This window comes from Aegilops tauschii, chromosome 1 (genome assembly GCF_002575655.3).
Source record: "Aegilops tauschii subsp. strangulata cultivar AL8/78 chromosome 1, Aet v6.0, whole genome shotgun sequence".
NCBI lineage: Eukaryota > Viridiplantae > Streptophyta > Magnoliopsida > Poales > Poaceae > Aegilops > Aegilops tauschii.
The window spans coordinates 268908780-268922065 of NC_053035.3; the positions used below are offsets into that span (position 1 = coordinate 268908780).

General features: G+C 54.9%; 1 protein-coding gene across 1 annotated transcript; it reads left to right on the plus strand.

Annotated features, from left to right (window-relative positions):
- Nucleotides 1-11606: 11606 nt before the first annotated feature.
- On the plus strand, nt 11607-13221 carry LOC109761971 (uncharacterized). The gene is made up of 2 exons (XM_020320779.4): nt 11607-12039; nt 12165-13221. Exons 1-2 carry the CDS (start codon nt 11734-11736, stop codon nt 12930-12932), a joined length of 1074 nt encoding a protein of 357 aa, XP_020176368.1. The 5' UTR covers nt 11607-11733; the 3' UTR covers nt 12933-13221.
- The last annotated feature ends 65 nt before the right edge of the window (nt 13222-13286 follow it).

Genomic DNA, 13286 nt, shown 5'->3' on the forward strand with positions numbered 1-13286 from the left:
GTCGCCCCTTCTCGCTTCTCTTTCTCCCATTTCCTCCCCCTCGACCTAGCCACATGGGTTGCCGGTGCAAGCTCTCCTTTGGTTGGATCACCACCTTCGTCACCTGCTTTTGTGTTGGTGCCTTAGATAGAAACTGTGATCGAACGAGCATTGGCGACTTGGTGAACATGTAGTTGTTGTTGAGGTTGATGATATACGGTGGAGGGTGGCCGGAGGCGGACGTGAAGGAGGCGCGGAGGGCTGCGGTGATTGTTTGATGGTACTGGTAGGCGCCGAAGTAGTATGACACCTTATATTGGCAGGACAGGGCTGCGATAGCCTGAGTGCCACCATCATGATGGTCTGATGTGGAGGAGGAGCCTCAGGCGGAGCGGCCGCATGTTCTTCTTCTCCGCCCTCTCCTTCACACGTCGACATTTTTTGTGAATACACAAAGTGTGTGTATCATTTCATTGGTAGAAGGAAATAAAATGAGTACATGAAAGGGTACAACACATGGCACAAACATATACATCAGAAGGTGCGGGCATGGTACTCGGAGCAGAGAGACAAGGGATGCTCAGCCCGAACAGAGGAAAACGCACAACAAAACCCACCAAGCCTTGGACTAGAGGGGCAGGCCGAACTGGTATGATATCGAACATCTCCAAACACAATGGGGACGCCACTAGCAAACAAGATAGTGCCTTTAAGAAGGGGAGCGACATCATGCATCGGCTGCTGAGGGAGTCCTGGATTAGGGGGTCCCCGGGCGTCCGAGCTATGTGACATGGTCCGTGAAGATACAAGATAGAAGACTTTCCCCCGTGTCCGGACGGGACTCTCCTTTGCGTGGATGACAAGCTTGGCGTTCGGATATGAAGATTTCTTTCTCTGTAAACCAACTCTGTACAACCCTAGGCCCCTCCGGTGTCTATATAAACCGAAGGGTTTAGTCCGTAGAGGCAATCATAATCATACAGGCTAGACATCTAGGGTTTAGCCATTACGATCTCGAGGTAGATCAACTCTTGTAACCCCTATACTCATCGAAGTCAATCAAGCAGGAAGTAGGGTATTACCTCCATTAAGAGGGCCCGAACCTGGGTAAATATTGTGTCCCTGTCTCCTATTACCTTTGATCCTCAAACGCACAGTTCGAGACCCCCTACCCGAGATCTGCCGGTTTTGACACCGACATTGGTGCTTTCATTAAGAGTTCCTATGTGCCGTTGATAGAAGGTTCGATGGCTCCGTCGATCATCTATAACAACGCTTCCTTGAAGGAGACCTTTCTCCCCAGACAGATTTTCGTATTCGGCAGCTTCGCACTGCGTGCCAACTCGATTGGCCACCTTGAGCAGATCGACAGCTACGCCCCTGGTCGTCAGATCAGTTTTGGGAACTTAAACTATGTCGCTGATATCCGAGGAGACTTGATCTTCGAAGGATTCGCGGCCCCGACCGCCGCTCTGGCTTCAGATCCAGAGCCGATTACCAAATCCGAAGACGGGAGTTTAGAGCCTGCCGGACTCCCCGCAGTTATGGAACTTGCTACTGGAGGTCTGGAGGGGACGGCGTCATCGGCTGACCCGAAGACGAACCGAGCTCCCCTCGCAGCTAAATTGCCGGACTCTGAATCTGAACTCTCGAGGTCTGTGTCGAGCAGGCATGGCCAGGAGGCTCTCAGCCCGGCCAGCCCTGCGGACTCTCGCTTCTCGGTCCAAACCTCGCTCCTAAATGAGGCTTTGGACTTAATGCGATCCCTCGCCATCACAGAGGAATCGCTTCCGAATTGCGCCCAGCCCGGACTAGGGGCTGAGAGCGGGGAATTTTACTTCCCACCCACCACCCACTTCATAGCCACTTTCGAGGATCTAATAGACATGTTGGACTACGCCTCTGAAGACATCGACGGCATGGACGACGATGCCGGAAACATGCAAGGCCAAGACCCTCCATTTACCAGACGTTGGACGGCCACCTCCACATATGACGTGTACATGGTGGATACACCCAAAGAGTATGACGACGACGGCAAGAAGGATCTGGTTGAGGACGAGCCCACTGAAGCACCTCCAAAGCGTTGACATCAGTGGCGCCGCTCAAAATCGCGTCACAAAGACAGCAATACCGGCACCGGAGACAATAACACTCCAGAAAATGCCGAAGACCCCGAAGCCCCTGTCGAACCAACATCCGAACAGGATGATTGGGAGGATGGGCAAGTTAACCCCGACGATCCTATCGGGAACGAGGACTCGGAAGATAGCAACTATCTACCACCCTCCGAGGATGAGGTAAGCCTCGGCGACGAAGATTTCATCGTGCCAGAGGAACCTCTCGAACAAGAGCACTTTAAACGCCGGCTAATCGCCATTGCAAGAAGCCTGAAAAAGAAGCAGCAGCAGCTTCAAGTTGATCAGGATTTACTCAATGACAGATGGACTAATGTCCTGGCAGCCGAGGAATACGGCCTCGCATGCCCAACTAAGAGTTACCCGAAGCGCGAGCTGCTACCCCAATTCGACAATGAGGCCCTACAGCCCATACTGCCAGCACGTGATGCTGCTGACAGACCTGACCGTCCACCACGTGGCCGGGACGGAGCGGCAACTCAAGCCGAACACCAGCCCGCACCACCTCGCCGTAGAGGCAGAGAAACAGCGGCTCCAGGATACACCTATGACCTACGACAGGACCTGGACAATAGAGCCAGTCAGACCAGATCAATCTACGGATCACGGGGGCATTCCCCAGCAAGAGAAGACGGCTATCAGGCCTGGCGCGACAAGCATAACCTCACCTGGGCCGAAAACCGCACGCGGACTTCATCCGAACTGCGTCGCGACGTGGCCCAATATAGAGGCGTCGCACACCCCCTATGCTTCACCAATGAGGTAATGGAGCACCAGTTCCCAGAAGGGTTTAAACCCATGAACATCGAATCATACGATGGTACGACGGATCCCGCAGTCTGGATTGAAGATTTTCTTCTCCACATTCACATGGCTCGCGGCGACGATCTACATGCCATCAAATATCTCCCCCTAAAACTTAAGGGGCCAGCACGGCACTGGTTAAATAACCTCCCAGAAAACTCTATTGGCAGCTGGGAAGATTTGGAAGATGCCTTTAGAGACAACTTCCAAGGTACCTATGTACGGCCCCCAGACGCCGATGACCTCAGTCACATAGTCCAGCAACCCGGAGAGTCAGCCCAGAAACTCTGGACCAGGTTCTTAATTAAAAAGAACCAAATTGTAGATTGTCCGGACGCCGAAGCCCTCGCGGCCTTTAAACATAGCGTCTGCGACGAACGGCTCGCCAGACACCTTGGCCAAGAAAAGCCGAACTCCATGGCGTCCCTTACCACACTCATGACCCGCTTTTGCGCGGGAGAAGATAGCTGGTTAGCCCATAGAAGCAATAGCACCAGCAACCCCGGCACCTCCGAAGGCAGGGACGGCAATGGCAAGCCACGACGCAACAAACACAAGCGCCGAGTCAATAATGAAAGTACCGAAGACTCGGCGGTGAACGCTGGATTCAGTGGCTCTAAATCCAGTCAACGTAAGAAGCCATTCAAAGGAAACAGAGATGGTCCATCTAGTTTGGACAAAATACTCGATCGGCCTTGCCAAATTCACGGCACCCCCGATAAGCCTGCCAATCATACCAACAGAAATTGTTGGGTCTTAAGGCAGGCCGGCAAGCTCAACGCCGAACACAAAGGGAAAGGGCCGCCCAGCGAGGACGACGATGAAGAGCCTCGTCAACCGAGCACAGGGGGTCAGAAGAAATTCCCCCCCAAGGTAAAAACGGTGTACATGATATATGTCACACATATCCCTAAGCGGGAGCGCACGCGCGCATTACGGGACGTCTACGCCATAGAGCCGGTCGCCCCAAAATTCAACCCATGGTCGGCCTGTCCGATCACTTTTGATCGAAGGGACCACCCAACCAGTATCCGTCATGGGGGTTCGACAGCTTTGATCCTCGATCCAATCATCGACGGATTCCACCTTACGCGGGTCCTCATGGACGGCGGCAGTAGTCTCAACCTGCTTTATCAGGACACTGTCCGTAAAATGGGCATTGATCCGTCAAGAATCAAGCCCACTAAAACTACCTTCAAAGGAGTAATACCTGGTGCAGAGGCCCGGTGCACGGGCTCAATAACACTGGAAGTCGTCTTCGGTTCGCCAGACAACTTCCAAAGCGAAGACTCGATCTTCGATATCGTCCCCTTCTGCAGTGGCTATCACGCACTGCTCGGACGAACCGCTTTCACCCGTTTCAATGCGGTCCCGCACTATGCTTATCTAAAGCTCAAGATGCCTGGCCCACATGGCGTTATAACAGTCAAGGTTAACACGGAATGCTCCCTCCGTACAGAGGAGCATACCGCGGCCCTTGCGGCCGAAATACAGAGCGGCCCTATCAAGCCGCACACCTCATCGGCCATCAAGCCACCGGACTTTGTTAAACGAGTCCAATCAGTCCCGCATGCTGATAGCTCGGTAATTCCAGAGCTAGATTAGCAGTTTCACCTCCGTCGATCGCCACACACATCCGCGAAATTTGCACCGCGTGTGCATAATTATGCACTCAAAATACCTTGGGCATCAGCGGAGGCACAATACGGACAGGCCTATAATATGGTTTGACCCTGTATGGCCTTCCTTTTCTTTTTTCTCGTCAATTATTTTTCTCTTTTACAACAGGTGCATTAAAACCTATTCATCCTACGAACCTACAAGGACTCTCCTCGAGCCCGATTCCGTACAGATAGCTGAAGATTATTCCTCTTAAGGAACCTCTCCCTCCAAGGCAAAAAGCGGCGCAGACGTGCGGCAGGAGTTCCAAAGGATTTTTGTAGACCAACACTTTATTCAAGGACCTGTATAGAGCTTTTCCCCTTATTCTTAGACCCACGGCATGTAAATGGCCTTTGTGATCGTGGTGCCCTCTGTAAGATCACGTTTTGACATATCAATCGGATTCTAGTGAAGACAATTTTTATTCGGTATCGACCTTACTCATAAGCTATATTCCGTCTCTTCAGTTGTTTCACTCACCTCGGCACACATTGCCAGGGGCTCCATGTGGCCACATATGTGATGCCAAACAAAAATCCCGATTAGCTTTATAGCACACTTCGGCGTCCCGAGCTTGGCATTATATGCATCGGCTCCGAATCATGTCTTTGGTCAATAGTTGGGTTGCCCGGCTCCTGTGTTTGCTACCTTACGTTCCGTTAGTTCGGCTAGGGTAGTAAAGGGAGAACTACTACGATTATGTTTCTGATTCGTCCGGTCAAGCACCTCAGTAGAGAAAGCCAAAAATTGACTGTCATGATGCGGCGAGAGCTGGTCAGCCACTCGGTGACCTACTAAAATCCTTAGCGATTTTTCCGTACTACACGAAGGACTGTTTTTTCGGTCACATGTGTAACGCATCCGGATAGCCGCGCACATACCAGGGGCTATCTTATAGCCCCATCGTCAAACTCATATGGTTAAGTGAGAGTGGTAAAGCCACATAGTCCGATTGCCTGGTTCGCCGCACTGACACCTCCTTTACGGACCAAGACGTTGGGTTAAGTGTGATCATGTGCTGTTCCGAACACCCCCGTATTATCTACGTGGGGGCTGAAGCCGACGACTGGAAAACTCTCAAAAATACAAAAACGGCCGCACAGGAGGAAATAACTTTTAGACAAAGGCACACATATATCACAAAGCCTTAATATATAATAAAATTGTTCTGGCAGTTTGGGTACATTCATTCGAACATAATGTCCTTTGAGCATTGACCCTCTATTAAGCGGGCGCCCTCCAGGACGTCATCCAAGTAGCGCTCCGGCGTGCGGTGGTCCTTGCCTCCGGGAGGGCCCTCAACTGCAATAACAGTGGCTTTCATCTTCGCCCAGTGCATCTTGACGCGGGCGAAGGCCATCTGTGCACCCTCAATGCACACTGACCGCTTGATTGCATCGAGTCGGGGCAGTGCATCGACAAGTCGCCGCACCAAGCCAAAATAGCTGCCCAGAATGGGTTCGGCTGGCCATAGCCGAACTATGGCATCCTTCACGGCCGCTCCGGACATCTTATGCAGCTCGGCCCACTGCGCCATTTGGTCGTTTAGCAGCGCCGGGCGCTCCTGTCCAGAACAGCTTCTCCGTCGCATGTCCTTCCTGAGCTTGGAAGAATTGTGCAGCTTCGGCGGCACTCTTCGGCAGATCCGAAAACGCGTCTGAAGAACTCCACAGTTGATTAAGCAAGGCATATTTCTGATTGCTGAACTTAGTCTGTAAAAGAAAGGGCTTACCAGCCGCTATCTGTCTAGCTTGTCGGATCTCCTCGCGAGCCGCTCTAGACTCGGACCGCGCCTCTTTGGCCTCCTGAAGGGCCTTGTTGAGTTCGGTTGCCTTGGCCTTATTATCCTCCTCGAGGGATTTCCACTTACGGGCAGCGTCCTTGAGCTCTTGCTCTATGGCAGATATCCGCTCCTCGAACTGGCGCCGGGTGGCCTGTTCGGCCTTCAAATTGGCAGCCGCTTTATCAGCGGCCGCATTGCTCACCCTGGCCTGCTCCTTGGCCCGGGCAAGTTTAACCTGGAGGGTCTCGACCGCAACAGCACCATCTGCAATTATGCACATAACAGCGTCTAAGTTTCAACCTAGTATTCGCACCGTCATATAGGCACAAACTGGATGCCCGAACTATACATTGCGCCTCGTCAAGCCGCTTGTTAATAAGGACAATGTCCTCATCAACCAGCTTCAATTTCTGCTTTAGTTCGGCAACCTCCGCGGCCTGGGCGGTCGCTGCTAACAGTGAAGCCTATTTTTCCAATCAAATAAATATGTTACTTCCTGACGATATCTATAGATCCTCTGTTCGCCTCTCTTTATGAGCCGACCAGAGTCTCAGGGGCTACTATCTATATACAGGTGTATTTTTCATATGGAAAGCGGCTAAAGACATTACATCGCATACCTCGAAGCCTGTTAGTAGGCTCGTGAAGGCGTCATTCAGTCCACTTTTGGCGGACTGAATCTTCTCAATCACCGTACCCATCAAGGTACGGTGCTCCTCTAAGACGGATGCACTTTGCAGTGCGCCCATCAGAGTGTTCGGCGCCTCCGGATTCATGGAGGTCGCCGTAGGAGTAGGCACTCCCCCTACCCCTGAAGGGGGCCGCTTGCTCGACTCCGGATCCGTCTCCGGAGTAGTATTCGGCTGGAGGCCGGACAATCCAGGGCCCCCATCATTGGTTCCCACAGGGGTCGTGCCCCCCATACCCTTGACAGCCGAGGTGTTACCCTCTGGCGCCGTATTGGTCATCCCCCGCACCTCTTGGCGATCCGGAGAAACCCTCTGGGATGACACCTCAAGGTCATCCGCCCTAGGGGGCGAGGAAGCTTGTGGAGGCGTCTCGCTCTCCATCATCTCCGGCGGCAAATCCCCCGATGAGGAGGATTGTTGAGGAAGATCGCGGGCCGGACTGAAGCACATGGTTTAATATTACTCTCACAATTCGTAATAGATGGGATGTATGAAGAGCATCCTTAGGTACTTACGATTCGGCAGGGGGCTTGGCCCAGGAGCGAGGCTTGGCCCGGGAGCGGGGCTTGGGGATAGCTTCGGCGCCCGAGTCCGAATCATCCGAGAGGGATAACTTTTCCCTCTTGGACGCACCTGTCTCCGGATCTGCGGGGGCCGCCCTCTTTTTCCCCTTGAGAGCAAGGTTATCCTCTTCCTCCTCCTCCTCGTCCTCGTCTTCGTCCCCCTCATGAGAGGAGGGAGCCTCTGTCCCTTCGGACAGAGCATCCGAAGTGCCTTCGAGGTGGAGGCCACCTTCGGCCTCCTTGTTCTTCTTCTTGTCCTTCTTCATCGGCGCCTGGTATGGCGCCGGAACCAGCATCCTCATTAGGAGAGGATCAGCTGAGTCTTCGGGGAGGGGCCGGACACCTGATCCGCTCCGCCTTCTTTGTCCAGACCTGTTTAAAGGGTGAAATCATCAGTATACCCCCTTGGATCGGTAAACCAAGCTATAGGCTGAAACTTAACCCTTACCGGGGTGGCCGGATTGTTGCACTCAAAGTCGACGTACTCGGACGTCTCTGGCCACGACTTTTGAGATTTAAAGAGCAGTTTCCAGATCTCTTTGTGCGTCGTGCCGCAGAATTGTTGCAGAGTTCGCGGCCCTTCTGGATTAAACTCCCAGGAGAGGTCGTCGCTGGCAGGGAAGGGTGCGGCGGATGAGCATCACCTGGATCACGTTAGTGAGGCGGATGTTCTTCTCTGTGATGCTTTTGATGCACTTTTACAGCATCAGCACCTCATCAAACGATCCCCAGTCTAGACCCCTTGTTGATCCACGACGCGAGCCGCAGCGGGGGTCCGGATCTGAATGCAGGGGTGGCTGCCCACTTGGTGCCGCGGGGTTCGGTGATATAGAACCACTCCTGCTGCCATGTCTTGACAGTATCGACAAAGGCCCCTTGAGGCCAGGTAGCGTGGGGAAGCTTGCTCACCATGGCGCCGCCGCAATCTGCGTGCTCCCCGTCGACCACCTTCGGCTTCACGTTGAAGGTCTTGAGCCATAGGCCGAAGTGTGGGGGGATGCGGAGAAATTCCTTGCACATGACGATAAACGCCGAGATGTGGAGGAAGGAGTTCGGGGCTAGATCGTGAAAATCTAGCCCGTAGTAGAACATGAGGCCGCGAAAAAAAGGGTGAAGGGGAAACCCTAACCCGCAGAGGAAGTGAGGAATGAACACGACCCTCTCGCCGGGCTCTGGAGTGGGGATGACTTGCCCTTTGGCCGGGAGCCTGTGTCTAATTTCCGCGGTCAAGTACCTCACCTCCCGGAGCCCCTGGATATCCTTCTTCCTCACGGAAGAAGCCACCCATTTGCCTTGAGAGCTGGATCCAGACATGGCTGGAGTACGTGGTGGCGACGGAGAAAGATTTGGGCTCGGGCGCTGGAAGCTCAAGCACGGAAGGGCAGAGGACGAAGAAGGCGTGGGGTAAAAGGGATGGGTCTTTGTCCCTTTATAAAGGCAACGAATATCAAGCGACCTCGCATAATCCTTAAAATTTGCCTATTCCCAAGGGGTCGTGCGGATGGCACGGTTGGATAACCCAAGCCCTCATTGATGAGAATCCCGTAACAAGGGGACGCGATCTCCGCTCTGACAAGACGTGTCACCAGAGGGTGCGTCTTGAAACGTGAAACGGAAGGTCGAAAAACGATTCAAAATAATGAAGCAGCCAGACGTCACGTCTTGCCAGTAAAACTGTCAGTAAAGGCATGCCATGTTTTTTGGGTTAAGTATTATGCCCTTGCGGTTGTGGGAGGCAGCTGTTCGACAGAGCCGGATACAGTTCTTGTGTTCGGAAGACTACTTTGGAGTATTTGGAGGAGGAACCCGCCTTGCAATGCCGAAGACAATCTGCGCGCCGGACACATCGTCATTGAAGCCTGCTTCAAGGGCTACTGAGGGAGTCCTGGATTAGGGGGTCCTCGGGCGTCCGGGCTATATGACATGGGCCGGACTGATGGGCCGTGAAGATACAAGATAGAAGGCTTTCCCCCGTGTCCGGACGGGACTCTCCTTTGCGTGGATGACAAGCTTGGCGTTCGGATATGAAGATTTCTTTCTCTGTAAACCGACTCTGTACAACCATAGGCCCCTTCAGTGTCTATATAAATCGGAGGTTTAGTCCGTAGGCAATCATAATTATACATGCTAGACATCTAGGGTTTAGCCATTACGATCTCGAGGTAGATCAACTCTTGTAACCCCTATACTCATCAAAGTCAATCAAGCAGGAAGTAGGGTATTACCTCCATTAAGAGGGCCCGAACCTGGGTAAATATCGTGTCCCTATCTCCTGTTACCTTCGATCATCAGACGCACAGTTCGGGACCCCCTACCCGAGATCTGGCGGTTTTGACACCGACAACTGCCTTCTGATCTAAAGAACCGGACCAAGGGTTTCCCTAGTGCTCAGAGAAGGGCACGGATAGAGGCTATGTCAGTGCCTCCAAGAAGGGAAATGACACCCGCGAGTGTCTCCGCTACCAGCATTGGTCGGCCGAGCAAGGATTATACCCTGGCCCGAGTTCGAATAATCCCATTGCCGCAAGATCAGGGTCCGGAGATGAGGAAGTCAGTCCACTGGTTGAGACCACCACCTCAAGAGGTGGGGTGCTCCTACCTTGGGAGGTTGGCACTGGGCGTCATCGAAAAAACACGAGCTTTGGGCCTGGCAAGCGTGGAGGTGGACGGGTCGGGAAGGTTGCATGATAGATAGAGCTGACACAGAGGATGGGATGGCGACCGACGTGACCGAAAAGCCAGGAGCCAAAAGGGAACAAAATCTGAGCTACCGAGGGCGGAGTCACCGGGTCGGCGGTGAGCCGAAGGCAGGAGAGAATGCAGCAACCAGGATCGTGCCGACAAACGACTCCAGCGGGGCATGGACGCTGCAGAACGCAGGTCCATGGCTGTCGGGACCGGAGCAGCGCCGACAAAGGGTCCGCAGCGAGGCCTCAACCGCCTGCCAAGAAAACCACTATGACCACATAATTCCACAGAAGCCATCGCCGCAGCTCGGAGGAAGCGCCATCGGAGACGAGGAACGGTCTGCAACGATGCAGAACCAAGCCTTGACTAGCTTGGCCGCCACCACTCATGTGTTGCACCCAACCACCACCAGCACAAGAGGGGAGCTACGTCTTCATGGGAGGGAGTGACCACGGTGGGGTGGGGTGGGGAGGATGATAGAGGAGGACGCGACAACCGGAGGGGAGAGGGGCGGCCTCACGCCGAGCCAAATTGAATCTGGTGAGAGGTTTGGGGGTGGCGCCGTGGTGCGCCAAGGACGAAGCCGCTAGCCGCCACCATACCAGGGTGGAGCGTGGCTTTGCCAACAAGCCTTTTGGTGGTGGCGATGCAGAGGGGGCGACGGAGGAGGGACCTACCGGCGACGGCTAGGGTTTCCCTCGTGTCGCCAGACGCGGGTGACACGAGGTCCCTGTTTTTGTTCCTTCAGGCGTCGCTTTTGGCGTAACGTGGATGCGGCCAGACTTCTCTGTGTCTGATGGGACGACGAACCTCGTGATAGGCCCTGGTGATGGAGTCGAAGAGGGTGGGGCTCAACACAAAAAGAATGAGGATTGCCAAAATGTGCGGGTGTCGACTAGTTTTTAGATGGGTTGACCTGGCGAAGTGGCGAACAACTGGGACTCCCCCTGAGTTTCCCAAGTTTGAAATCGAGTTGTAAGATTTCTAGCGTCCGAAATTCGGCTCAAACATTTGGAGGCGTTTTGATGGCCGGCGTTTGAGATGCCCCCACGCATTGGCACTGCTGGCAGGGGATTCTCCGAGACCGGGCGTAGGTTCCCCGAGAGTGAGAGCAACGGCGCACGCCAAAAATACCCCGTCGTACAACCGCGTTTCCCTCCCAAAGCCGACGAAATCGTACCCAAGCTCACCTCACCAACCAGGCCGAAAAGCAAAGCCCACGACCGCGTCCGCAAACACACACGCGCATGCGTCCAGCCCCGGCCAGCTCCGGCCAATATATAAACACCCACCCTCTGTGCCTGCTCGCCACCTACTACCCACCATTCCTCCTGCGTAGCACAGCGCCAACCAGCACCACGCCGAGCCAACACCCAAGAACGGCGGCAGCCAGCTAGCTTGCAGACTCGAGGGTCGGGGCCGTCTCCATGGACCGATCGGTTTCCGGCGGGAGAGGGTACTACTACTCGGCGGCGCCGGTGGGCACGGGCATGGGCATGGGCCCGCTCGCGGGCCAGCTCGGCGAGTGGCTGCTCCGGGCCGTGCAGCCGCCGGCGCCCACGCCGTGCGGGTCGCCCGGCGGGCCCCCGATCACCGCGCCGCGGGTCCGGATGAGGGACGGCCGGTACCTGGCGTACGAGGAGTCCGGCGTGCCCAAGGAGAGCGCGCGGTTCAAGGTCGTCTTCTCCCACGGCTTCACCGGCTCCCGCCTCGACAGCCTCCGCGCATCGCCGGTCAGTACTGTGCATACATTCTCCTGTCGTCTCGCCACCCCCGCCCGACCGGCGAGCTCATTATAATAAGATCACGCGTCTCTCTCGCCGTCGCTTACACCGTCTGCGCAACGACTTGATTTCAGGAGGTCGCCGAGGAGCTTGGCGTGTACATGGTGGGCTTCGACCGCGCCGGCTACGGCGAGAGCGACCCCAATCCGGGCCGCTCCGTGGAGACCGCGGCGCAGGACATGGAGGACCTGGCCGACGCGCTGGGGCTCGGCAACAAGTTCCACGTCGTCGGCTTCTCCCTCGGCTGCCACGCCGTGTGGGGCGCGCTAAGGTACATCCCGGAGCGGATCGCTGGGGCCGCCATGCTGGCGCCGGTGGTGAACTACTGGTGGCCCGGGTTCCCGGCGGAGCTGGCGGCCCGGGAGTACGGCCGGCAGGAGCGCGGCGACCAGTGGGCGCTGCGCGTGGCGCACCACGCCCCCGGCATCATACACTGGTGGATGGAGCAGAGCTGGCTGCCCCTGCCCACCTCCACCGTCGTCGTCAACACCACCTACCTCCCAAACAAGCGCGACGCCGAGATCCGCCGCACCTTCACCGCCGACGGCACCCTCCGGAAGAAGAGGGAGATGGCGACGCAGCAGGGGATCCAGGAGTCGTACTACAGGGACATGGCCGTCATGTTCGGCAAGTGGGAGTTCGACCCCATGGCGCTGCCGGAGCCGCCGTGCCCGGTGCACCTGTGGCAGGGCGACGAGGACGGCCTCGTGCCGGTCGCGCTGCAGCGGCACATCGCCGGGAGGCTCGGCTGGGTCAACTACCACGAGCTCCCAGGCACCGGCCACTTCCTGTCCGCCGTTCCCGGGCTCGGAGACACCGTTCTCCGGACACTTTTCGGTTGATCGACCAATACCAGACAAGTTAGTTTTTAGTCCAAGAAAACGTGGAGAAGTGTTTGGCCTTTAGCTAGCTTGGCGTACGAGGCAAACTGGCAAAGTGCAGGACAGTATGTCTATTTCTTGATTAATTTATACTACTGTACATGGGAACATGAGGCAGCATGTAGATTTTGTATTTCATACTCCTTTTTTCATTCGTTTGTAATCAAAACTATGCTGACAAAAAGCTTAGTAGTAACATTTTTACCAAGATGTTGATTCCACATATCGATAAATTTTTTGAAACTGTCAACCATGGGTTTCTAAAGTTTTTATGTACAAATTGAGGCTGCGACTGTTACTGTTTTTTATTTTGTT